Genomic DNA, 27,182 nt, shown 5'->3' on the forward strand with positions numbered 1-27,182 from the left:
CACAGAGCCACTGGAATCCAAAGAGAGGCCTTTCTACCTTGCTGGGAAATAGGGATGGAGCAGGTGCATCAAATCAAGCACATTATGCCTTTATTTCACAACATTCCTGTTTTTCAAATTGCCCAGAAACACAATTATCCAGCTAAGGAAAATGTAAACAGTGGCATTTAATTTGGGTAGGCATATAGCGAACGCTTCAGATTTTTGCCTCTCATGCTTTTTAAGCCTTTAAAGGAGAACCTGGAAATGGGGATGTGGAATGGGGAAAGGATTTTTAGGTAGAGAGGGGAATTTATGGAGTTGTTGTGCCCAGTTACTTGTCTGCAAACAGGGGTGTTTAGGATATGCCCGATGTTAAGAGTCAGATAATTTCCCAATTTCCTGAGGCTGCTCCACTGCCCACCCCTGCTCTTTCCCAGCTCCACTTGTCTGGTGCTTTGGGCGCATCCAACACTTCCAAAGCAAAGCAAAGCAAATGGCAGAGCCTCAGGTGTCCTGAGGGGGAAGGAATCCTCGGAGATTCTCCCATCAATTCTCCCTCCCTGAGAGGGAAGAGGAGGAGAGAGACAGAAAAATGCTTTTTTTTGTGATCCAAGGTGAACTAAATAATGAAGATGGGCTGGGAGAGCTGGGGATGCTCATCTGGAGAAGAGAAATCTCTAGGGAGAGCTCCGAGCCCCTGCCAGGGCCTAAAGGGGCTCCAGGAGAGCTGGAGAGGGACCTGGGACAAGGGATGGAGGGACAGGACACAGGGAATGGCTTCCCACTGCCAGAGGGCAGGGCTGGATGGGATATTGGGCAGGAATTGTTCCCGGGGAGGGTGGGCAGGCCCTGGCACAGGGTGCCCAGAGCAGCTGTGGCTGCCCCTGGATCCCTGGCAGTGTCCAAGGCCAGGTTGGACATTGGGGCTTGGAGCAGCCTGGGACAGTGGAAGGTGTCCCTGCACATGGCAGGGGTGGGGATGGAATGATTTTTAAGATCCCTTCCAACCCAAACCACTTTAGGATCCTGTGAAGATACAAAGGAATATTTATTCTTTTCCTCCTGTGAACTGCAGGGCTCCATTTATCATCTCCCCTGTGTTAGCTGGACATGTGAGAGCTGTTTGCCTCCTTCTTTGTGATAATCAACCTTTCCAGCACCATTTGGGGGGTCAATGGACCCACCCTGAGAGGCAGCCTGGGTACCCTGGGGTATGCTGGGATTTTTTTCCTGGTGGAAGATGGCAGGGATGGATGGATGGATGGATGGATGGATGGATGGATGGATGGATGGATGGATGGATGGATGGATGGATTGCTGGCAGTGCTGGCTAAGCTCCAGAGTTTCTGAGGCAGGACAGGGACCTGGCAGTTCCTGCCTTGTGACTGTAGGAATAAATTGCTGCGTTCCCTGGACAGAGCAGCTCTGGCTGTCACTAATCTTTGCCTTCTGGAGCCCTCAGGATTTGATGAATCCCTTTCTCCCATCTTACAGTTTCCACAACAAGCTGCTCTGCGGGAGCAGGTGGAGAGGGAAGGAGAGGGATCCTCAGTTCACCTCTTGTTTGTGAGCAGCAGGAGGGTGTCACACTGATGGGGTGTTTGATGGTGACATTCGTGATGGCAGGGATTTGTTCCTGCATGGTGGCATTGAGAAATGACCCTATAACAGCTGAACTGGGAAAGGGGCTCAGCCTGGAGAAAAGGAGGCTCAGGGGGAACCTTGTGGCTCTGCACAACTCCCTGACAGGAGGGGACAGCCAGGGGGGATCGGGCTCTGCTGCCAGGGAACAGGGACAGGACAAGGGGAAACGGCCTCAGGCTGGGCCAGGGGAGGCTCAGGTTGGACATGGGCAGGAATTCCTCCATGGAAAGGGTGCTCAGGCCTTGGCAGGGGCTGCCCAGGGAGGTTTGCAGTGCCCATGGCTGGAGGTGTCCAAGGAAGGGCTGGAGGTGGCACTGAGTGCTCTGGGCTGGGGACAAGGTGGGCATCAGGCACAGGTGGGACTCCATGGGCTGGGAGGGATTTTCCAACCTCAGGGATCCTGGGATTCTGTAGCTGCCTCCTCAGGCTGGCATTTCTGGTTGTGTTTGTGATTTGCATGACCTCTTCCTCCCAGGGCATGCTTTAGCTGGACCATCCATAAAGGCCTGTATTATTCTCCTGCTGTTTTTATTTCCTGTTTGAATTGTGCCCTCTCAAGGTATCCACAGTAATGTTTCCTCTCCAAATATATATCTAAATCCAGCAGGCAGGCTGGCAAACAAACTGCTGGCAGGAAGGAGGACTATCTTCCCTTGCTTTAAATGTGAAGCCTTCAGATATATGTGGCTGTGCTTTTGAGTTCCCAGAGACACCTGGAGGCACCTGTTGGATGGGATTTTTTCCCTCCTCCCAGTGAAAGTGGATAGTTAATGCAAGATAGCAGCTTGTCTTCTGGATAGGCTGGGCTCAAATCTTTGGTGCTTAATCCCAGACCTTTGGCATACTTATATCTGTTGTCACAGGCATCATTTGCTGTTCCCAGGCTTCCCTTGAGGGATGAGAGAGAAGAATCCTGGTGCTTTCTGCCATTGGCAAAGTGGCTGCTGGGCAACACAATGAGCACGTTCTCCCTGTTGGACACCAGAGGTTTATGGCACCTGTGCCTTGTGAGAGCGTTTTCCAGGTCATCCTTTCCTTAATCCTAATCCCTGGGATGGATTATCTGCTGAAGAATAATGAACCAGCCTTCACCCTTGGTGATGTCCCCCTTCCTCAGCAGCAGGAGAGCAGCCAGCATCCTTGGGAGAGCTGCTCCAGGCTCAGGTGCTCCACCAGGTAGCTCCTGGCACAGCCAGATCCTCTGACAAGTGGCAGTCAGGCAGGTGGATTAAAAACCTTATTTAGTAGGTGCAAATCCCTCCATCCCTGAGGTGCTCATGCCATGCATTTCCCAGTGGTGGCTGTGCTGCTCTTGTCACTGGGGAAGGCTGGAGGGGACTGAGGGAGGCTGGAGGAGCAGCTGAGAGCGGGTTTGTGCTGTCAGCCAGCTCTGTCTCCTCCTTAATGGCTCAGCAGGACGCCACTGGCTTGGCTCAGACCTCGCGTTTTCAGCTGGCAGCACAAGGAGCTCCCTCCCTGCAGCTCCTCTGGCACTGAGCCCATCCTTGTTGACAGCCAGAAAGTGAGAAAGTGGAAGCAGGAGCTGTCCAGACCTGTATCCTGCTCCAGGCACAGAGTCACTGTCCTGCTTTCCTGGTGGGAATTGGGAAATGTGTGATGCACCTCTCCCCATTCAGACTCCGCCTGTGCGGTGGGCAGCAGGAGGAGCACTGGCAGCAGGGCAGGGAGCGATGGTGCCCCTGTGGCCAGCCCCGGAGGCACCTCTGGAGCGCTGTGTCCAGCTCGGGCTCCTCAGCACAGCGGGGCCAGGGAGCTCCTGGAGCGGGGCCAGCGGAGGCTGCGCAGCCGAGGAAGGGCCCGGAGCATGCGGGTGCCCGGGAAAGGCTGAGGGAGCTGGGGCTGTTCAGCCTGGAGAGGAGCCCCAGGCGAGAGGGGCCCTGAGCCCTGGGTGTCCCTGTGTGCAGGGAGGGCTCCCAGCAGGGCCCAGGCTCTGCCGCGGGGGCCCGGCAATGGCACCGCAGCCACGGGCAGGGCCTGAGCCCAGCGATTGCCCCGGCACGGGAGGCACAGCTTCTTCCCTGGGCGCTGCCCGGCCCTGAGCACATTGTCCACACGGCCTGGGGGGGCTCCTCCCTGGCAGGAGGGTTTCTGCTTGGTTACTCTTGGTTATAACCAGTTTTACCCAGCAAAAGTTCTCAACTGCAGCTGGGTTTTTTTACAATCGGATTTGCCAAAGCTTAAGGATGGATCAACAGCTCATCAGCTACAATAGTGCTGTTTTTCATTTTCCACCTGTGAGGGGTAAATCATGCTGGGGAGGTGATATTTAATCATCAGACCATCTACTGGAAAGGGGCTTGCTCATCCAGAGCATGATGAATCGATTTTTGGGGAGGACAACTTTCTCCCATGGCTGAGTTTGGAGTATCCTCACAGGGTTTCTCTTTGAGAGCTTTTGCACCTCTTTGATGACAAATACGAAGAGACCCGTGATCATCATCTGAATTTATGGCTCTGCTGTGTTTTGCAAGGCACAGTTTCACTGTCCTTTAGTGTTCAATAGAATATTATGTGCTTGGTATTAAAAACCTGCAGAAATGTCAGGGCAATTCCAGGTTGTAGATGAAAGGCCACTTGGAGGAATAAAAAAAAACAAAAAAAACACCAAACCTTTTTGTAAATTGCACAATGGAAGAGAAGTTAATATGTCCTCTTGGGAAAGAGTTGGGAGCTTGTTCTTAAATATACAATGATAAGGAGTAAATCACCTCCCTCAGAGGAGAAATCCATGTGAAAGTTCAGTGTTGGGACCCTTTTTGGCTTTGTGTCTTCCTCCTCTCATCTCCCTCTGCCCTTGCAGAGAAAAGAAAACAAAGCAGATGAGTTTTGTGGGTGGCTCTGTGTTTCTTTTCAGAAGCTCTCATCCGTAACCTTTCCAGCTCTTTTGTGGATGCTCATCCTTAAGTGCTGTTCCCTTCTGCAATTCCAGCCTTCAGTCTCCTGTGAACTTTGATTTGTACAGTGGTGTGCGTTCACCCAGGCCTGTGGCCCTGATGTGTTTGGTAGAGATCAATTAGGGATGGGTTCTTGCAGCTCTCCTGATTTTCACACCCAAAGTGCTCTCTGAGCCCTGCTCATCCTGTCCTTCCTCTTCTCATGCCTTCTAAGAAATGGGTGTTGGAGACTGGGGAAAGGTTTAGCAAAGAAAGGGATAAAAAAAGTTTGTGTGAGAGTTATTTGCATCCATGCTGACAACGGATTCCTGCTGGGCAGGATGATGGAGGAGCTCTCCTGTGGGGAAAGGCTGGGAGAGCTGGGGATGTTCACCAGGAGCAGAGAAGGCTCCAGGGAGAGCTCAGAGCCCCTGCCAGGGCCTAAAGGGGCTCCAGGAGACCTGGAGAGGGACTGGGGACAAGGGATGGAGGGACAGGACACAGGGAATGGCTCCCCACTGCCAGAGGGCAGGGCCGGATGGGATCTTGGGCAGGAATTGTTCCCTGGCAGGGTGGGCAGGCCCTGGCACAGGGTGTCCAGAGCAGCTGTGGCTGCCCCTGGATCCCTGGCAGTGTCCAAGGCCAGGCTGGACTTTGGGGCTTGGAGCAGCCTGGGACAGTGGAAGGTGTCCCTGCCCATGGCACGGGTGTGACTGGATGGACTTTGAGGTGCTTTCCAACCCAGGACTGTGTTGGATTGTGTAATTTTGAGATTCAGCTTCTCAGGTGGTGTGAGGAAGCAGCTAGTGTGGAAATGGAGGAGGAAGGAAGTGTTCCAGCCCTGGGCTGTGGGCATGAAAACAGGTGTTTGCCATGTGAAAACAATTCCAAACAGGCCAAACCTGTTTCCCATCCAAACTCTTACCCTGATTTTGTTGGCCAGGGCACTGGTACTTGATAAGCTTGGCTTTAATCTTTGGCCCTGGCACTTTTGATGTTCCAGCATTACTAAAATTTCCTGGCATGCTGAGGAAAAGTCTCTTCAGGGCACCTTGTCACACAAAGCCTGCCTGTGAGCTGAGAAATTGTTTGCAGGAAAATGATCAGATCTGGGTGCTTTGTTTTCTGCTTGCCCAGAGAGAGCAATAACGGATTTTTTTTCCCCTTTTCCACAGTGAAGACTGGTGACAGAGCTCAGAAGCAAATGGGACTTGTCACTCTGTATTCCCTCCATCATCAGAAGCTGATTCCTGCTGCTCTCTTATGTCCCAGACAGTAATAAATCACATTTTCTGAGCCCAGCCAACGTGCTGATTTGCAAACATGAAGTAGCAGCTCATAAGAGAATGCATTTCACATTTGTAGGGAGTAGACATTGCATTAACCTGGAGTGGTGCAAATTGCAGCGGCAGCGAGTGAAATGAAGCTTTGCTACTTGAAAGTTCAGTGCAGACTTGATGTATGCAAAAGTAATTAAAGCTCAATTTGTTGTGTTTTCAGAAGAGACTTCAAACACATTTGACAGAGAAATCACGTCCCTTTATATCACAAGGTGTTTCCAATCTTGTCATTTGCCCATTTGTCAACTTGGATTTGGAATGAGAGCTCGCACTTCCAAGAAGTTTCTTGCTCAGGCAGTGATCACCCAGCAAGCCTCACAAGAATAAATAATTGTTCCTACCTGCATTTTCTATGTGGATGCGCCCCAGGATTGTTTAAAATGGGTCCAAACTTCTTCACAGCCCTTTGTCTTTTGTTTGAACACATAAAAGAGCTCCTGCTATGCTGATTTTCATCCCTGGGGATATCTATTCCCAAAAATGCCACTTCCCCCTGCACCAGGGTTTCTTTTCCAAAGAGTCTTTGTGCTCCAGAACTCCTCAGCCGCCTCCTGGGCTGATCCATCCCTGACAGCATAGGGCAGGCTTTGCTGGGTCGTGTTTTACACGCTGCTGTGGGGTCAGCAGTGTTGGGTTTTCCAGAGAAAAGCAGAAGTGGAAAGCAGCTCTGGTGCAATCGAGATTTGAAGGAGGATTTTTGTGTGCTCACAGCTGGCCTGGTCCTGCCCTGCCTGAGGCAGGAATGGGATGACCTTTAAGGTCTCTTTCCACCCAAAACATCCTGGGATTCTGTTTAGTGTGGTTTAAGCCCTGGTTTCTTGCCTCAGAGCTGCCACTCTGATTCTCAGCTGATGGCATTTGATTATCTGAACAAACAGCCCTTGGATGATAAATTCCTCTTTTCTCTCTCAGAATCAAGACTTTATTTTACTTATTTGGTTTCTCTCCCTTTCTTCCTGTTTTTTATTCTTTGAATCAACCTCCTAAAGTTCATAGCACGGGTATTTTTTTCCAAACTTTCCAAATCCACTGATTCCCCAGTGTTGTCCTAACCACTTCCACCATTCCCTCTCTCTGCTGACTGGAGTGAGGTTATCCCTACATGGCCTCCAGCTCTGTATTTTAGCACAGGCAAGGCAGAACAATTCTGTTTAATCCAACCTGTATCGCATCCTTTCTTCATTTTCCAGTGAACTCTGGATTTTTGGAGTCCTGTAAAAGGAAACAGCCCTTGAAAAGCTCTGAAAGAAACCATAAGGAGTCATTTGTGGGACAAACAGAGAGGGAATTGGGGCAATAAAGGAGCAGCATCTTTTAAAGCAGTGAAATTATTGTTTAGGTAGGTGTCATTATTTCCATGTTGTGGTGGAGCCTGGACCCTCCAGGCCTGTGAGGATCTCCAAGGAATCCCCACTTGGTTTGCTGCTGACACTTTTCTCATATTCCTGCTTCTCTTTTTGAGTGTTCTGGATGCTTTATGATCCACTTGGCATTTTTTAATAAAATTTGGGTTGAGCCCCTGACGTTATTTTCCCATCTCTTCCTAGAAGAAAACAGCTCTGAACTGTTCTTTCTTTCCCCACAGAATGCTTTGGAGATCTTAAATCAAAGAGTTATGTGCAAAGTGGACTAAATATTGGGGTGAAATAAGGAAATCACAGGCATCCATCTCCCTCAGAGGCTGCAGGATAAAATGGGAAGGGGAGCAGCTCCTGAGGGCCCTGCCTGCACCTTTCTTTCCCTGTGGAGAAGCTTAAATAGAGTTGTTCACTCTGCTGTGAAGGTGGCTGGGAATCTGAACAGAGCTCCTCTTGGAGCAGAATTATTTTTGTTAAATGGGAAAGGATTTGTTTTCCAAAGAAATCCTTCCCTTACTGCCTTCAGGGGAGAAAAAGCAGAGTGGAATTCTGAAGTGCTTGTTCTGTCAGGAACACTTTGCTGTCAGAAACCTGCGAAGTTTTATTGAACAGCTATTCAAAACCCCTTGTGCCCGGGCAAGGAATGAAAGCACCAAATGTGCTGCTGCTTCTGTGTAACTCAGAGCTGAGCTCACTGCCGGTGTCAGGTGAAAACATTGATTTAGTGGAGATCTTCTCCTGCTGCATCCAAGTCACTCCAGTGGGAGCTCTGCCTGTCCAGCCTTCCCTGCCAGCCCCTTCAGCCTCATCCCAGGCATTTCTTTACCAGGCAAATGTGGAAAATAGGGGAAGGAGGAGCTGTGCTGTGAGAACGTGAGACCTGGAATGGGAAATGTGGACTTGCAGTCACTTGGCACTCGGAGCAGGGTGAGAGAAGGGTTTGGCTCTTTGGTGTCTTGGTTTGGGAAGATAAGTGTCTGCCAGGGAAAGCTGGAGTCTCCCTTGGAATGGAGAATGTAAATTCCCTCCCTCTGAATTATTATAATTTTAAAATTTAGGGGCTTTCAGGCAAAGATATGGGAATGGGAATAACAGGAATAATGGGAATAATATTGTTTACTAGGAATAATAAAAATAAAAATGTAGTAGTACAAAAAAAGCAAACAAACAAAAAAGAAAACACCGACAGAGTCAGAATACAGCCTGCCGCCCTGCTGGTCAGGGTGTTGGGAGCAGTCCAATCAAGTCTTCCTGCAGTGACAGATGTGGATCTGTCGGAGCAGTGATCCTGTAGAAGGGTGTAGTTTTCTCTGAAGGTCCAGTGGTGGTGAGATGGGTCTGATCTTCCTCTGGCAATCCAGTGCAAGCAGGCTGTGCTGGTGTTCTGAACCTCAGGTTTTATCCAGGTGGGAATGCTTGGCTCCTCCCGCTGGGTGGAGCATGTCCCAATGGATGATGTAATTGTATCAGCCATGCAGTGAGCCTGGATGGCCCATGAACAGCAGGGATCCCCTGGAAGAAGGGATAAAGAATTCCCCTTCCCAACTGGTTTCAAGAGACGGCAATAGAAGACTTGGTTACATCTTGCGTTGCAACCCAAGACATTTGGTGAAACACTGTGGGCTGGAAGGACCGAATAAATCCTAATCCCCGGGTGTCCCTCAGGCGGATTTACCCATGTCCTCGTGTTATTTACCACAGGAAGGGGTTGTGAGCATGTGCAACATCACTAAGAGTACAGTGACCTTAAAAGGTATTATGGCATCAGAGCATTTGGCTAAAATTGGGCTAAATACCTACCCCCACATACATACAATTATTGTGGTGTGGCTTGAAGGAGGTAAAGACTTCCCTGGTTATTGCAGCACCTCTCCTCCTTCAAGAACGTGGCCGGAGTGAGAGGCTGGAAGAGCAATTCAGGATTTGCCCTGAGGATTTTTTGTGGGATTTCCTCACATAGCTGTTGGTGTTTGGCACTGAACTGAGGGATCTGTTCCAGGCAGATTGATGTGTGGGCGTGCACCTGCAGAACAGTGTCAAATATTATGGCTGTGTAAATTTTAATCAATATTAATCTTTTATTTCTGTGAATTACAGCTTCTCTAGGAAGTGGCTGTCTCAGGGTTTTTAAATATATCTGTTCTTTTATTGCTGCCTTTCAAGCACATGATGATCCTGGGTAAAAAGGGAAAAAAGAAAGGAATGAGTTTGTGCTGTTTTAGGGATCTCAGCCTCTGGGTTTGGTCCGTTGTCTCTGACATGAGACTGCAGTGACTACATGTCCCAGTATCACTTACCAATCACGTATCAAAAGTGATTTTTGGTTTAATTGAAGGATAAATTAAAATGGACTCCTCAGTTTCTCTGTTTTATTTGTTTATAGCTTACCCTTTTGCTTTTGCTTGGGTTTTTTTTTTGTTAACATTTTGAAAGAGAATCATTAAGGTTGGAAAAGCCCTCCAAGATCAAATACGCCAAGACACCTCTAATCCATGTCCCCAAATGCTGCATCCGCATGGCTTTTCAACACTTCCAGGGATGGTGATCCCACCTCTTTCAGCAGACCTTTCCAATGTCTGACCACCCTTCCTGTGAAGAAATAGTTCCCAAAATTCAATTTAAACCTTCCTTGGGGCAACTTATGGCTGTTTTTTCTCATGCTGAAATGTTTCTGAACTATTTTGAAAAGCCAGGAAATCAAAGTGACAGCTCTGAAGAGCAAGGGAGGAGGTTTGCAATTAGGAAATAAATTTGGAGGGCAGGATCTAACAGCTGTTTGGGGCAGGTGAGCAAAAGAAACCTTTTCTCAGTGTATTCCACTGGGAACATCTGTGTTTTATGATGTTTTATGTGGGTTTTATGTGTTTTATGGGGGTTTATTTTAACCAAGTGTCTTAGAAGGGCTGTGAAAATGAAACAAATTGGGGTTTTGCTCACAAAAGGCTTTGAGTACCAAAAAAGGGTCAGTTTGCACTCCTGGAATTGAAGCAATAATTTCAGGTTAAGAGGTGCTGAACAAAAATTTGGGACAAACAGTGCAGCTCGACAGGGCAGGCTGCGTCCTTCTGCAGAATGCTTGTGGGAAAAGCAGTTTGCATTTGGGTTTGTTTGCTTTTGAGATTGAAACTTGTTATTTATCGCGGTAAGAGCGAGGCAAATTAGACAGGCGTGCCCTGAAGGGTATTTGAGCTTTTCAGTATTTTATCCAGGGTAAATATGAAACTCATCCCTTCTGTCTGGTCACTTTTTGTTCACATCTGGGTTTCAGGACTGGGATAAGGGAGTGTGTGTCAGGATAAATTGCCAGCATCTCCCACTCTGCAGATCTTCTTGAGTTCCAGTTTAACTCCTTGAGCTCCTCAAAAATCAAACTGAACAAACCATGCCTTCCGTTGCTTTCCCCAAGGAACCCAGACTTCTCTCCCCCTCCTTTTTCCAGCCTCCTGATGGATGAATCAGGCAGAGCTGTTAATTTTCTGGAAGCTGTCCAGCTGAGGGGGAGAGTGTGGGATCAGTGCTCATTCTGGAGTGACACAACCCTGTGTGTGTCTTTATCATGAAGGAGATCTTACATCAGACAAAATATCTGTGAGTCACACAAGAATCAGGATTGTTCTGGAAGTCACCTCTCCATAACCATGGGCAAGGATCTCTATTACAGTTAGAAAGATCTTGGAAAACCAGGTTAAATATATGTCTGTGTATATATTTTTCGATGTTTTATGTGGTTTTTGAGGATGTGTATCTCCCCTTGGGAGTGGGTCCAGTCCACCTGTATCAAAAGCAGTCATCATCATCATCATCATCATCATCATCATCATCATCATCATCATCATTGTCTTAATAGAAAAAACATTCCAAACTAGTTTTCTGTTCTCACAGAGAGGAGGCACGTGGAAAAACCCATTTATTTTGCTTTGGCTGCAGAGTTCTCTTGTGCAGGTCACACAAGGAGATAGTTGGGAATGCCTGTCCCTGTGCAGGCAGTGTGTTTCTTGGATAATTCATTAGACGCAGGAGAAGGGAATCCAGGTGACCTCACCCCGATAAGTAACAGCTGTGTTAATTACCAAATACGGCCTCACCCCTGATGAGTCACAGCTGTATCCGGTAAGGATAAGTGTGATAAAAGGGAGTGGGTTAGCTGGTGAGGGAGACTCATCATGGAGGATGAACCTGGAGGAGTATAAAGCAGAGGCTCATGAAAAAAGATCCTGGAGAGAGAATCACTGCTGTGAGGTCAGTCTGGGTTTGCAGTTAGAGCCTGTTGTTGGAACCTGCAGTCACAGTCTATCCAGGTAAAAGCCTGCAGTCAGAGTCTGCACACTGATACCTGCAGGCAGAGTTCAGCAGGAAATAACCAGCAGTCAGAGGCTGCAGGGGAAACCTACAGTAGGAGCTTGCTGCAGCCAGAGTCAGTGAATGGTTGGAGTCAGGATGGATGAGCTGTGAAGAGGAATAAGCCAGGATCCTTTTCCTGCTGTGTTTAACAAGAAGCCTGTGTCTCAGCTCATTTTTATTCCCTAATAGGAGGGCTGCTGTAACAATTAGGGATTCTCCACTTCTCCTTTCAAGGGGACTGTTGGCAGTTTGGTGATGAAGTGGGGATTGGGCACAGCTTGGGTTAGAAGATGCTGGAGGGGTTTTTTTTACAACCCCAGTGATTCTGGGATCTCCACGGGCTGCCACACTGGCTCTCAGTGCTCTGTGCCTTCCTCTCATCTGGCTTTTAGTCCCTACCTTTAAAGCCCAGGGAAAGTTTCTTTATCCTTTTTTCAGCTGCTCTCAGTTCTCCCAGCCCCTCTCTGCCCCCAGGCTGCTGTTACAGATTTCGGCAATCACCTCCTTTCTTTCCATTCCCTGCTTTTCAAAACGCTCCTGCAGGCCGGGTGGAAACTGGGATGGAGCTCTGCTCTTATCTCCAGTAATCCTTTCTCTGGAGTGTGCCTTGCTTTAAATCCAAGAGGTGTTACTGAAGTCACCGCTTCAGGCTGCAGATAGGGTGCACGTTGATTCATGGCTTCAAGCCCAGTTTCAAAACTATTTCTTAAAAGCCAGTGTTAAAAAGCAGTTTGAGGATGTCATTTTTTGGTAGCAGGTCCCTGCTAGGGAGGTGGGGCCAGCTTGGTGAATACTTTCTGGTTTTTGGGCACCTGAGCACAGGTTTGTGCTGGTATCAGACTCTCCTAAATAAACTTTGGCGCTAGGAAATCCACCCCCCAGCAAGAGGATTTGTAGGGTCTGGTCCCAGTGACCGCCCCAGTCCCATCACATTGGGACTGCCTCCCCCGGAGGGTTTGAGAGGAGGTAAAATGAGTTTGTTCAGCTCCAAATGCATTTGCTGAAGGGGCTTGTAGTGTTGCCAGTTACAGCTGGAGGTTTGGGAGTCAGACTTCAGGTCTTGCTTCATTTACCTTCCTCTTGGGTTTTATCCAGCGGGGGTAAAGCTCACTGGAGGGTTTTTGGGAATGGGATACGGATGAGGCTCTGCAGGGTCATCAGTTTCCAGGCCGACCAGCTGCCCTGTGTTGAGTTCCTCTTCATTTGCACACCTCTAAAAGATTGAGCTTTAAACTCCTGCTGCAGGTGCCAGCTTCAAACAATATAAGCCTGGAAAATTCTACTGGAATTTATTTGGCTTTTCCCAGGGAAGCATCGGAGGAAAAATGCTATTATCTCTGTATTCAAGGCACTCTTGCAATAATTTGCAGTGGGAAAACAACTTCAAATTTGGCAAAATATGCATTATTTATTTTTCTCCCTCACTGATATTGTAGTTATTCTGTCAGAACTTTCCTGAATTTGGGGAAGGGAGAAACCCATCAGGGCTTACATTTCCCACGTGCACAGTGCTTGTCACTGTGTTGAAGGGGTAACTTGTGCTTTGTCTCAGGTGCCGTTTTTGAAATATATTCAGCCTTGTTTAGGAAAATCTGCCGATCCAGAGTGATATTTCCTAAAGAAAAATTTCTGCAAACAATCATTCCTCAGTTTTCAGAGCAGAGCTTGAATAGCATCCAGCAAATCAAGCTGTAGTCCAAGTGTGAAACAGGCCCAGATGAAATCAAATATTGAATAGTCATTCATGAATCCTGCACTGAATTGAGGGAATCCTCCTCCCACCCCTCCTGGCATTTTTGGAGTTGTGAGATGAAATTTATATCCTAGGAATACATGAGCTCGTGCTGAGCTCTGCTTTTTTACATTCCTCATTTTTCACTAGAAGTGTTTGTATTTTTCAACCTGGCATGGGAATGTGATGAATAATTAGTGCCTTCATGGGAGAATCAGCCTTTTTTTTTTTTTTTTTTTTTTTTTTTTTTTTTTTTTTTTTTTTTTTTTTTCCCCTTCCTAAGGGTCCAGGACTTGAAGAGGACCCAGTAATGTGAATAATACTAAAATCCGTCGCTCTTACCCATATTCCAAAGGCACTGCTGGGATAGACAACTGAAATTAAGGAATTAGGCCTTCCAGGTGTCTCCTGGGTATGGAGAAATATGAAGTCCCTGGCTCATCCCTGCTGTTAAAGCTTTACTGTATAACAGAAGAAACTCTATTATTGTACAGAAGTCCACTTGGGGTTCCCAGATACCTTCTTGGATATTCTTGTATCTTTGAAATTCAGATTTGTTTGATTTGGGTGTCATGGAAGATTTTGGCTTGAAGCAGCAGTTGCCCTTTCCCCTGTGCTGGGAGGAAAAAAGGAGAGCTGATAATGCATTGCAAAAATTTAGTCTATTATATAAATTACACACAGGTTGACAGGTTCCTCAGGTCAACTTATTCTGTTTTCTTCTGGAAAGAGAAAATGACCATTTAATTACTGGGGGGAAAATTTTTTCCTCCTGATTGAGAGAGTCACATGAGTGCCATTTACTTTATCCTTCCATTCATTTGAGGGATGTGGATACAGTTGAGCCAGAGATGTTATTTCAAGTTTGAGTGGACTCAGAGTGACAAAACCCCTAATGTCCCCATCTAAACAAAACCTCTGTGCTTTGCTGGAGGTATTGTAGGGGACAAAAATGATCCTGCTTTGTTCCTAAGTGCTTCATTCATCTATATTTATCCTCTTCTGTGATTAAAATGATCCGTGGGAGGTTATTCAGGAATTTACCAGAGCACAGGTTCCCCATCCCTGGGAGTGTCCAAGGCCAGGTTTTGGATCACCGTGGGATAGTGGAAGATCTTCCTGCCCATGGCAGGGGTGGCACTCGATGACCTTAAAGGTCCCTTCTAAACCATTCTATGAATTTCCGTGTACAGATAATTTTCCAGGACCTATTTCCATGACTCCTGAAACTGGGATGGAGATGCACCAGGAGTAATTCACTGTCAGCCTGTTTTAAGAAGGGCTGTGACAAAAAAATCCCCTAAGTCCTGGCTTTAGTTTTAATATTGTGAATATTCCTCATTCTGAAGTGTAACACTCCACAGCCACCGAGGGAAAGATTGCCAGTGGCTGGGGCGCAACCCCGTGAATAATTCCGTGAATAATGCGGACCATTATCAGTTTGTGTTTCCAAACAAGCGCCGGTGTTAGTCCATCTTCATCGGACCGTCTCTGAAGTCAAGCAGCCACTTAGCAATTAAAACTTCAATTGCTCCACAATTAAATTTGCAACTACAATGTAATTAGCACACAGAGTTTAATTTGGGAAAGCAGAGGCTCTGGCTGAGAGGCCTGAGGTTCTGGATGTGTGCTAGGGACCAGGGCAGCAAGGGAAGCTGTTCCCTCTTGGATTCCATGGAATATCCCCAAAGATCGTTGATGTCCAACTCCTAGGACTAGTTTTTTTGTAAGAAAAGCTTAATTTCATAAAGTTTTAGTGAACCTCCCAGAAATCTTGCAAAGCAATAGGGTGAGGTGAGGCTCTGGCACAGGTTTCCCAGAGCATCTGTGGCTGCCCCATCTCTGGAAGCGTTCAAGGATAAAGAACCAGAGAACTGAGACTTTGGTGTCTGCAGAAGCCAAGTATTTTGAGTTCTGCTTGGTTAAAGGGATTTTTGGAGGTATTTCTGTCGGGAGCAGGCTGGTGGCTTATGGAGGCATCGATCTCTTTTATTGACCCTTAACTCTGGTCACCTTCTCATGTTCATCCCGGAAAGGGAATGGCTGGAGCCCTTGGAACTGGGGAACTGAAGACACTGAGATTTTTATTTTATGCTCTATTTGAAAAATCATATGCATTGCCCATCGTTATGGAATAGCTTCTTACAGCTGACAGATAAGTGCATTGTTTGTATGCCAACTAAAGCTCTCCCAAATCAGCTCAAGCTGTAAATTAAATATAATGCTGAATTCAATAATGCTCAATATTTAGACTGAAATGCAGCATTTTTTTGATTCTTCTGCCTGGAGAGAAGCATCTTGTGCATTATTTAGTGTTTTGTCTGATGGCGATGCCAAGGCAAGCTGCAGATGTATCTCCATTAATTGATCAATATTGTGTTGTATTTCATTTGGTTCCTTTATCTGGTTGATACAGCAGAACAATTTGTTTGCTCCATGGAAAGCTGCACTGTATAAGCTGCCAGGTAGGAAAAGAAAGTGGGAAAAATCCTACAGCAGTCCTTTGACCTTTTAATTCCATGACAGGTGAATTTTGCTCATGGTCTGGGCATCTTATGGTGAGGTGTTTAATGTTCCAGATTGCTTAGTTACACAGCAGGAGAATGGGAGGATTTCCCCAGGACAATAAATTGTAATTAAAGAGCACATTAATTACCAAACTGCAGAACGTTGTTTTATCTAGTCTTGCCAATACCTGCAATACCGTGCTGGGAAATCTCCTCGATACTTTTAAAACAGGTATTTTAATTTCATCAGCAACATGTTTCTTATGCTCCCCAGCACTTGAGAATAATGTGATCCCATCTGTGCATTACTGCTCAGAATTGTCCATCTTTCTTTGGAACCCATGAGCCGTAAATCAGGTAAAGTCATTCCCTTTGCAGGTTTTTGTTGTAGAGCTTTATCTGGCAGAGCTTTTTGCAGAAAAAGCTGCTGGAACTCAGTTCTATTAAACAAAAAATTATGATCTTCAAAATATTTTAAGACTCTCTGAAGTGTGTGAGGCTGCACTAAAGGTTGATATTGCTCATTCTTGAGATAAACACCTATTTTTGTGCTTCTTGTTAGACTGAGGAAGAAATGAACCAAACATTTATAACAGTAGTCATAAGAATTAACTTGTAATGAAGATATTTGGATCCCTCCCCAGCTCTGCTTCTGTATTACAGAAATCACTGCTGCCATTTTACATTCCTGCAGCCCAGGTAATCTTTAGGCCATAATATTTACCAAACAGCCACTTTCAGCTTGATAAACAATCATCTTTTCCAACCTAAATGAGTCTGTGTTTCAGTTCTCTGATTGTGTTCTGTGATCCTTGAAGCTGTTTCCCAGTTTGGGGTGTCAGGGGAGGCTTTTTAGCTGCCTCTATGATTCAAAACCTTTGCTCTTTTCCCACAACCTTTTTATTTTATTTTATTTTTTTTGGCAGGAATAAACCTGTGCCCCCCTCCTTCCCTTCTCCTGGCTCTTGTTTTTCAAATCTTGCTTTTCAAACCCTCAAGTACTTAAAAGATTGGTCACTTCCAACCTCCCAGCTTTGTCCTGAGCTCCTTTCTTTCCATCCAGTCTGGGATTTTATCCCCTTCTCACAAATCCCTTCCCAACACCGTGCAGGTAAGCTGATAAAGCAGATTTCCCCTCGTAAAAGATGATGTTCAGAAAGGCAAGGGGTGGAGAGATGGGAATTAAATAACAGCCACGGGTCAGAGTAATTTTCTTTTTGATAACAGTTCTGTTATTCATGGATGAGTGTTCTCAGGGATCAGTCTCAGGGAAAATGAACAAAATTACACTGCCGTTTTCATGTGTTAAAGACCAAAATCTCTTCCTTTTTGAACACAGAAAATTGGGGGAGATTTCATTGAAAAGTGTCAGAGGTGAAATAAAGTTCACACTGAGTTTAGTGTACTGTATGTCCTGACTGTGCAGACGCTCTGCTAAAAACCACTCAAGTGTTGAAGGTTTCTGCATGCAACAGTTGGTTTTAATCTTTTGCTGAGTATGTGTGTTCTCCTTCATAATACATTTAATTCCTTTTGAAGTCGTAGGGCTCTGGGGTTTTTGGTTCACAGTGTGGAATCCCAGGATGATTTGGGTTGGAAGGGATGTTAAAGCTCATCCTCTTCCACCCCCTGCCATGGGCAGGGACACGCTCCACTATCCCAGGTTGCTCCAAGCCCCATTCAACCAGGCCTGTATTAAATACATTTTAAAAGTTAAATAAAACCAGCCCCATTAAGCTTACTTTTAAAACATCTGAAATTACTTAATTGCCCTTTTAAAATGGTCTTTTTCTCTTCTTTTTCTCACAGATGGGAAGGTTGAAGTGACAAAAGAGGGAGTGAAGCTCTGCACCATGGGACCTGGCAAAGTTTTTGGGGAGTTAGCCATCCTCTACAACTGCACCCGGACAGCTACTGTCAAAAGTAAGAGCATTTTAGATGTTTTTTCATCTCTTCACTTGAAAGTTGAAGCCTCTTTTAAATGTTGCACTTTCTCAGTGAATTCAGCTCTTTCGGGCATGGATTTTGGTGTGGAATTTAGCCACTCTGTGTGAAGAAGATGCAGAGGAAATGCTTCATTCAGTCCCTCATGTTGGTCCTGCCCCATGCAGAGGAGCCTGAAGCTTAGACCAGAGTTTTCCTTACAGTTCCTGCTGAATCTCATGATAATTATTTTCTTATTGCTTAGAAGAACCTTTCTGACCTGTGTAAGCCTTCAAGAGAAACTCAGTAAGCCAAGCTTGGTTTTTGTTCAGGACAAGTCATTGTTTTCCCAGCTGACTAAAATAAATCAGGAAAAAAACCCCTCTGGATGGCACTTGACCCCTTGCTCTAAACTCCCCAGCACTTCTCCTCTTACCTTGTTTTCTTTCATGAATGTTCTGGGCAAAGGCTTGGCTTGCACAATTAAGCAGAGGAAGTCAATCCCACTGCTATGTATGACTTAAATAGGTTTTTGTTTAAGTTCAGATGCAGAGTTGAGATCTGGGTTACAGGATATCACAGTTCTCCTTGATCTTGAGGACATGAGTTTATGGTGGTGTCTGAAGCAGAGAGAGATAATAGTTAGTTGTGTGGTTTTAAGGTGCTGTGGGGAAGGAGTCAGAAGGGTGCAGATGGCACAGAGTAATCCAAACAAGAGGGGCAAACTGGAATAATACAAACCAGCGGTATTATGCCAGAATAATGAGCTGTGCAAATGCCTGCTCAGAAGAAAGCCTTTTCCAAATACCTAATTGTGCTTCAAAAAGAGAGAAAGGGAAAGAACAAATGGGCAGGAATGAGAAAGCAGGAACAGATAAGTGGATTATTTTCTGCAGGATGTGCTGTTCTCTGTAGGGCTGAAGGATGTGACTGGCGTTCTCTGTTCTCACCTGTGCCTTTTCACAAGGGCTCGGTACCTCAGGTGACGGTGAGAAATTCAGAGGAGCAGCAGTGTGATAAATACAGCTGTGGAAGGTTGGAAAGAGCAGAGAGAAAGGTCAAATCCTAGACAAGGCAGTGAGGGGATGGCTGTTGTTTGCTTTCCCTTAGGAATGCAGAGCTGAAAGGCACCCGATCCTCCACTGCCACGAGTGGAATCCCGCACAGCCACTCTGTTCCTGTGGCCATTCTCACCTGGTCATGCAAGGGGCTCCCCCAGGGAATTACACACAGCTGGTTTCCCTGGCAGTTTTCCTCCTGCTGCCTTTTCCACACCCTCAGGCTCCTCTCCTGAGCAATCCTCCAGAGTGGCATGTGGTGATCAGTTGTCCCAAATCCCTTTGTCCTGGTTAAACTGGGGGCAGGAGTGAGGTCACTACTCAGAGAGTCCTTGACTCAAGGAAGAGTAGTCTGTGTTCCTTGTTCCTCTGCTCCTTTCCCAGCAGCATTGTGGAATTAGAGTGTTAATCTCTTTCCCAGGGCCAGCAAGGGACTTTGAGGAATTTTCTCTCTTGTTAGTGCACAAATGAGTACAGTTGGGGTGGTAATGAGCTTGGGGAACTGCTGCAGCTTGCCCTCACTGAGCTGAGGGTGTGGAGGTGTTCACACCCCCTCAGGGCATGGTGTTGACTCAGCTGATCCTACACAGCTTCAAACACCTGCTTGTTCCTTTGGGAAATGAGCAATAAATGTAGTAAATCCCTAGAAAGCTGAGCGGTGGTAAATACTCCATTAAGCCTGGGGATAACGTGGATCATTCCAAGGTTTATTCCGGGAGAAATGGAATTGGTGACTGTAGCTGAGAGCAGACACTCAGTCAGCGCTGGTGGTGAGGAAGTGTCAGGGAGCATCATCCAGCTCCCATCTGGAGAAGCACTCAGGGCTTCGCAGTTTTCAGGAGAGAGCTTTCCATCATCTCCAGAGCATCAGGATTGTGTTTTGCTGCGCCTGCTGTATTTCATTACGAGGACATTAAGTGCTGCTTTCCGAGGATGAAGCTGCAGCAGAGGCTGAGTGAAGGATGGATTTATTGGGGTGTGGAGCTCAGCGTTGCAGCTGGGCCGTAATGAGGTGTCAGCTGAGCTAACACCTCCTGCTGGAGCTGGGTTTTGTGTGTACCCTGGCTTTGGTTTGTAAATAATAAAGATTTTACTGTCATTACTCACTGTTAGTCCACATGGGCTCTTCAGCTCGTGCTCACTCTGCAGGAGCAAACTTCAGCTATAAATCACTGGAGGAAGGGCTTTGTCTTTGCAACAGAATTTAGGAGATGTTAAAATGTAATGGTTCTGCTCTGACTGCTGTCTCATAACGACCTCTTTAATAAGGCAGTCCAGGGCTTTGAAATGCACTATTAACATATTTTTTTCCCTATTATTGCAGTCTTAAATAAAAGCAGGGCGGGGTTTGAGTTCAAGCAGGGCCTGGGAAGAACCCAAACCCTTGGGTGTTGAGGAGCACCGAGGAAGGCAGGGACACATCTCCTGACACGTGGCCTTCTTTTAAGATAAATTTACAATTTTTGACATCTGATTTTTGTTTGGTTGTTCTGCAGTGTTTGCTTTACATTTCCAGATATTACTGGGGAGTTTGAGTTTTTGGGGGTTTTTTTGTTTGCTTTTTTGTCTTCTGGTAGAAACTGGTCACTCTGCTCCAAGTATGGAATTATGGAGGCTTTCTGACTCCTTGATGTTCACAGATCACCTTCCCTTACACACTCAGTGATACTCAAATCAGCATCTAATTTCTCCCTCTCTCTGTATTGATTATCCAGAGTTCTCAAGTGCCTGCATGCAAACCTGGATGCTGCTTGCAATTCAAAGCAGAACCACAGACTTTCCTCCCTAGTTCCAACAAATAGTTAGGCTCAGAATGAGGGAAACAACACTTGTTACGGCTGCACATAAAATGATGTCTCTGATCCTCTGTTTTTAGAGTTGTGGTTGGAAAAAAGAGCTATGAGAGGTCAGCAAAAAAGACAGAAACCCCCAAGCTGAATTGAGGTTGTGGGTAAAACATTGTGATTCTTCATTTTGATAAGAGAGAAGATGTGGGAGGAAGTGAAATTAATCTGCTGTTAATATTGTGCAGAAGTGCTCATTCCTTGCAAAGATTAATGTGTGGAGCAGATTTTTGCAAGTGATACAGGGCAGATTTTGTGGAAGGATCAGATTCTCCATCCTCTAAGCATGTTCCCCTTATTTTAGAAGCGGTCTTGACACCTGAAATGTATTCTCTTGGGGGCAAAATTCAAATAAAACCATCCCCTAGAAACATCTCCGTGCGAGGCTGGTGATTTCAGAGGAATTACACTCCACGCCAGCCCATGTTTTCAGGAGAACTATTAGCAAAAAAAAAAAAAAAAGGCAAGCAGAGACTGTAAGTTATTAAACTCTAAATTATGTAAATCCTTTTGCTGGCCCTCAAAAGGCAGCACAAGAGTCCCTCAAGCCGCTGTGCTTGCCAGCTGCAGTAATTGTACAAAACCCGGCGCGGCGCAGGGGGATTAAGGCGGGAGCTCAGCCGTTCCTTGCCAAGCCTGGATGGGTTTGAATTTTCCTCGGCTGTTTTTGTTTTAATGGAGTCCTGTGCGCTGCTCGCTGCAGCCCCAGGAATGACAGAACTTTACGAGGAGCTTGGTCACACGGATAATTTGTGAGGAAAAAGAAGGCAGCGGTGAGTTGCCAATTAAAACTGTGGAGGCTCGTTAAAGGCCTTGCAGAAGGATGTTGCCTTCAGATGTTCTCCTCCAACAATCACAGGAGCCAGGGTAAAATTTCTTCAGCTCTCCTTAAAATGCGCTTTGGAAGGAAGTTGACCTTAGATACTCAACTGTTAGATTAGAATTTCTCTGATATTACATGGAGATAAGAAACCCAGAATGGGTGGTGGGAGATAAATGGAATATAGATGGATATATCCTGAGAGAAAGTAATTTAAACTCACCCTTCTACTGCCTGTATTTTTCTGTGACCTTTTCAGGTTTTGCAAGTAATGTGACAAAATGGGATTGGATTATTCCTCCAAGGGGATGATAATGAGAAAATGATGTTGAGGACAATGGACAAGGCGTAGCAGGAGGTTTTTTTTCCCCATTTTCTTCTTCAGGAGTGTCTTCAGGATGGCATCTCTGTGGCTCAGGAGACACGAGGATGGGTGGTCCTAACTGAAATTTTAACTGAGGGACAGACTAATCCATGAGAAATAGGGAAAAGAGAATGAAAAACTCATTCACCTCCTGGGATCATTGTGTACCTGAACCATCCCCAGGCATGTTGGAATAAGGCCGCCCAGAGCAGCCGTGCTTGCTTCTGGATCCCTGGCAGTGTCCAAGGCCAGGTTGGACTTTGGGGCTTGGGGCAACCTGGGATTGGGGAAGGTGTCCCTGCCCATGGCAGGGGTGACCCTGGTTGGGCTTAGAGGTCCCATCCAACCCAGCCTGTCTTGGGATTCCAGTATTCACGAGTTTTCCCAGGCTCTGCTTCCTATTCCCTTTTCTAATGTCTTAAAGAAGGCACTGAAGAAAGAGCTGGGGCAGCCACAGCTGCTCTGGGCACCCTGTGCCAGGGCCTGCCCACCCTCCCAGGGAACAATTCCTTCCCAATCTCCCATCCAGCCCTGCCCTCTGGCAGTGGGAAGCCATTCCCTGTGTCCTGTCCCTCCATCCCTTGTCCCAAGTCCCTCTCCAGCTCTCCTGAGCCCCCACTGGCAGGGGCTCTGAGCTCTCTCTGGAGCCTTCTCTTCTCCAGGTGAACACCTGGAGGTTCTGGCATCATGTGCAGCTTTAAGACTGGGTATTTATTTATGGGAAAATCTTTCAGTGTTAAATCCATGCTTAAAAACGCTATAGACCTGTACGGCCAGGCAGATAAAGTAACAGAAAATAACAAAGCCCAGTTTGTTGTGCCTGATACAGAAGGAGGGTGATCACCACGCCAGGGTGATGTGAAGTGCTTCCGTTGTTCCGGAATACTTGTGAAAATAATTTTGTTGATGTTTTTCATGTTGGTTTAATTGCAGAGTGGAATGAGCTGAGATCCCATCACTTAAACAGGGCTGTAAGGAGATGGTGACTTTCTCTGTGCAGCCCTTGAAGAATTAGTTAATATTAACAGCAGATGTCAGATAATTGGTTCATAAGAGCTGCCATTTTTATGGATGTCACTGAAAATGTTGCTGATGTTTGAAATATGGCCAGAGCAGCTGTGAGAAATGAGGTGACTGAACTTTGCTGTCGACAGTGAAGCTTTGCTTTGGGCAGAGTTTGACAAACAAGGGGATGCAATGCAATATTTGCCATAAATATTAATCTATGGGCTCAGTGACACGTTGTCTTTTCCCAGATTAAAATGCAACACTCAGCACAGGGGCTGGATTTGTCCCACATTATATACAACTTCTCATTCTAGACTTATTTCCTGGTAGGAATTTGGGAACAAAAAATCCCTTGGCACCAAGACAGACCCAAATTTGTGTTTCAGAACCAAGCAACCACTGCCTTCTGTTCTCTAAAGCCACTTTTAGAAGCTCCTTGATGACATGAAATCACCCCAAGCTGCCTTTCCTGCTGTCTGTAAAAGCAGAGTTTGTAAAGATTATTTTGTCCATCGTAACTCAGTGTTTCTTTCTGAGAGACACGGGGTTAATTTAAACATTGGATTGATTGATTGTATTGGAGGAATTGTGCTTCCCTGTATCTCAATTCCATCACTTCCAATGAACTTCCATTAAGGGAATCAATGAAGAATCTTCCTAAAATAAGTTCAAAGATGGTACTGTTCAGTAAAAGTTACTTGATTTTTATTGTTTTTAATCAGGATGTAGCAATGCCATCTCCACTGGCTGATCCCTTTGGATCATGAGGATCCAGCTGCCTCTGCTTCTCAGCAGCAATGGGCTCCAGGTCTCTCCAGCCCACATGCAACAGGAGGATTTTTTCCAATGTTAAACCTACTACAGGCTTCATTGATGAATCATTTTAATTATTACCTCCCCCTGTCTTTCGTAGTACTGTGGGGTTATTGTGAGGAAAAATGTGTGTGAACACCAATACTAAAACTATTCTTTTAAATTCTCCACAAGTATAGTGTCAGTGAAGGTCTCCTTGTTTTCCAGGCCTTGTTAGCTATGGCAAGGTTCAGAACGAGGCAGTGCAGCCCTGGGATTGGGCTGGATCAATGGAAAACATCTTCCCCTTGTGCCTGACCATCCATGGAGGAGAGGAGACAAAAACAGGAAATCAGAAAATCCCAGAATGGTTTGGGTTGCAAAGGATCTTAAAACTCATCCCATTCCACCCCAGCCATGGGCAGGGACACCTTCCACTGTCCCAGGCTGCTCCAAGCCCCAAAGTCCAGCCTGGCCTTGGGCACTGCCAGGGATCCAGGGGCAGCCACAGCTGCTCTGGGCACCCTGTGCCAGGCCCTGCCCACCCTCCCCGGGAACAATTCCTTCCCAATCTCCCATCCAGCCCTGCCCTCTGGCACTGGGAAGCCATTCCCTGTGTCCTGTCCCTCCATCCCTTGTCCCCAGTCCCTCTCCAGCTCTCCTGGAGCCCCTTTAGGCCCTGGCAGGGGCTCTGAGCTCTCCCTGGAGCCTTCTCCTCTCCAGGTGAGCACCCCCAGCTCTCCCAGCCTGGCTCCAGAGCAGAGGGGATCCAGCCCTGGAGCAGCTCTGTGGTCTCCCCTGGACTCTCTCCAGCAACTCCTGGTCCTTTTTTAGTGGGGACCCCCAGGCTGGAGGCAGCTCTGCAGGCAGGGGCTCACCTGACTGGGGCAGAGGGGAAAAACATCAGATTAAAGGGCTGAGCTGCTCCTCCAGCCAGGAAGCTGAGCCTAAACTAAAGAGAGCCACTGTGGAAGCTCTGGCTGAGCTCCTCTGATCCCTGTGTCTTCTGTGGGAGTGAAGGTCCCTGGAAGGTGTTTAAGGGCATGAAGGTGACTTTGCACACCTGGACTTCACCCAGGTCTGCTGCCGGGGTGGAACTGCAGCCTGGGGGAACGAGGAGCAGCCTTGCAGTTGCAATGTTTTGCAGACAGTTCCTGTGTTGATGAAAGGGAATCTCTTCATTATGCAGCATTTGGCATTCCACCCTTATTGCTGGTACTCTTGCCATGCTTTGATTGCCTCACACTTTGATAGCAGGCAGTTGGTGTCTTGTCTCCATTTCAGGGATGTCGTTTGAAGTGGGATTTTTTACATGGCCCAGGCATTGTGGGGAGATGTCTCAAGTGAGGAGAAGGCTGTGTAGGGCAGCTTGAGCCTTCCTCTGCCACTGCTCTGTACCACTGCTCTGATATGTCAGTTTAAAATACTGATTAATGCTGCACATCCATTACGCTTCCTAAAAGAAGCAGAATTCTGGAGAGGAGCTGAAAATCCCAGTGAAGTTTTTTTGGGATTGTGTGGTGTCTCATCAGAGTCCCTGGCCTTTTCAGCTGCAAATGCTCTGGGACAAAACAGCTGACATCTCCTCCATTGTATCGACCTTGTGACAAGGATGCAGTAATAATCAAATTGATAGAATAATAATAATTCCAATAATAATGACAATTCCCATGATGGAATCATTGAGGCTGGAAAAGATCTTCAGGATCAGCAGGTCCTCCCTGTGCCTGATGCCCACCCTGTCCCCAGCCCAGAGCACTCAGTGCCACCTCCAGCCCTTCCTCGGACACCTCCAGCCATGGGCACTGCAAACCTCCCTGGGCAGCCCCTGCCAAGGCCTGAGCACCCTTTCCATGGAGAAATTCCTGCCCATGTCCAACCTGAGCCTCCCCTGGCCCAGCCTGAGGCCGTTTCCCCTTGTCCTGTCCCTGTTCCCTGGCAGCAGAGCCCGACCCCCCCCGGCTGTCCCCTCCTGTCAGGGAGTTGTGCAGAGCCACAAGGTTCCCCCTGAGCCTCCTTTTCTCCAGGCTGAGCCCCTTTCCCAGCTCCCTCAGCCCCTCCTGGGGCTCCAGCCCCTCCCCAGCTCCTTAACACTTCCACTACTCACTCAGGTTCAGGATGCTGAAGAGGGTTGTAGTTCACTTGCATTTATTTATCTGCTCTGAAGTTCCCTGGCGAAGATGGATTTCACATTATTTAAGTGCTGGTGTTAAAAGCATTTGGATACCAAATAAATTGACAAAACTGCAGCTAGGCTTTTTAATTAAAAAAAAAAAAAAGGCACCAAACAAGTTCTCTGTATTGCACGTTTGAAAAACTCATTATATTTCATGAATTACATCTTCTCTGGGAATGGACTTGGAATGGGAGAGCTTTCATTTATCTTTAGGCTGCAATAAAACCCATCCAGACAACAGAAATGTTGACAACTGCATTCTCTCCTCTGAAGTTATTTGCAAAAACCCTTTACTCCAGAATATCAAAGTCAGGAGCGTTTGAAATGAGTTTGGTGAAGCTCTGCCCTTTGCAGCCTGTGCCTGACGCCCAGCTGGAGGAAATGAGATTTAAATAGTGTCTCTTTTTTAATTAACTGCCGGAATGAGGAGTGTGGGAAGAGGCTCAGCTATGGTTTGTTAGTCCTTTGTTTTTTCAGCGCAGTCCACAGCCTCTGTACACAGCAGAAGGCGCAGGTGCCACCCTGAAGCTGTCTTCTCTTTTCCTCTGACACCTCCGGGACACTCTGGATTGGCTTTTTGATGGGAATTGAGGAGAACTCCAGACACCTGAAGCGATCTGACAGCACTGGGAACGAAGTGCAGCGATCTGAACAAGGCAAAATCCTGTCTGCCTTTGAAGAAATAGAATTGTCTTTATTTCCTGTGTTTGTTTTTCAGCTCTGAGGTTACTCTGCCTGACTTATCTGTAGCAGAGGGCAGGAGCAGAGGCTGATTAAATTCACACGACGCAGCCAACTCGGAGCTTGTCTTTTAAACTTGGATTTTCTTTAGCTGATGAGGGTCACAGGCGCTGCCTGCGGTGGGATGAATTGCCAGAGTGGGTGTGAAAATGCCACATGCTGGCTTTGTCCGTGTCACCAGCCCCATTTCCCAAGGGCTTTGCCCAGACACACTGAGTGCCCCCAGCAGAGACTGCTGGGGTGTGCCTCTCCTGCCTTCCTCCTTGGGAAGGCGAGTTTTTCACTTAAAGGCTGCTTAGCATCTGATTAGATTCCGTGTTCCCCGTTTGAGGAGTCTCTTGAACCTCTTCAGAGTCCTTTTTGTTCTTTGAATTTCTTCTGCCTCTGCTTTTGTAATCCATCAGCATTTCCCGGCGCTGCTGTGATTCTTCCATTGCAGAGAGATCCCAAACGCAGATTTATTGTTGTCAGACGCTCTCCGCTAACGCAGCACACTCGGCTTTACTCTTCGGGAAGGGAGGGGAGTTTGTAGGTGATTTAAGGAAATGGGAGAAACTCGGGTGCCCTGCCTGTGGTAATCAGGTCCTGGGCTTGTGTTGGTTGGGAAGGTCCTCAGGAAAGCTTCCCCAGCTTTCCTCTGCAAGAGGGGCAGCCATGG

General features: G+C 46.8%; 1 protein-coding gene across 5 annotated transcripts in view; it reads left to right on the plus strand.

The window, feature by feature from the left end:
• PRKG1 (protein kinase cGMP-dependent 1) overlaps nt 1-27,182 on the plus strand; it is a 375,433-nt gene that overhangs the window by 146,907 nt on the left and 201,344 nt on the right. For all 5 annotated transcript variants that reach the window (XM_040070860.2, XM_040070863.2, XM_040070862.2 and 2 more), the window contains exon 3: nt 17,608-17,721. In XM_040070860.2, coding sequence (XP_039926794.1) covers nt 17,608-17,721 — 114 coding nt within the window. The remainder of the gene's footprint in view (nt 1-17,607; nt 17,722-27,182) is intronic.

The sequence above is a fragment of the Hirundo rustica genome, chromosome 8 (assembly GCF_015227805.2).
Source record: "Hirundo rustica isolate bHirRus1 chromosome 8, bHirRus1.pri.v3, whole genome shotgun sequence".
NCBI lineage: Eukaryota > Metazoa > Chordata > Aves > Passeriformes > Hirundinidae > Hirundo > Hirundo rustica.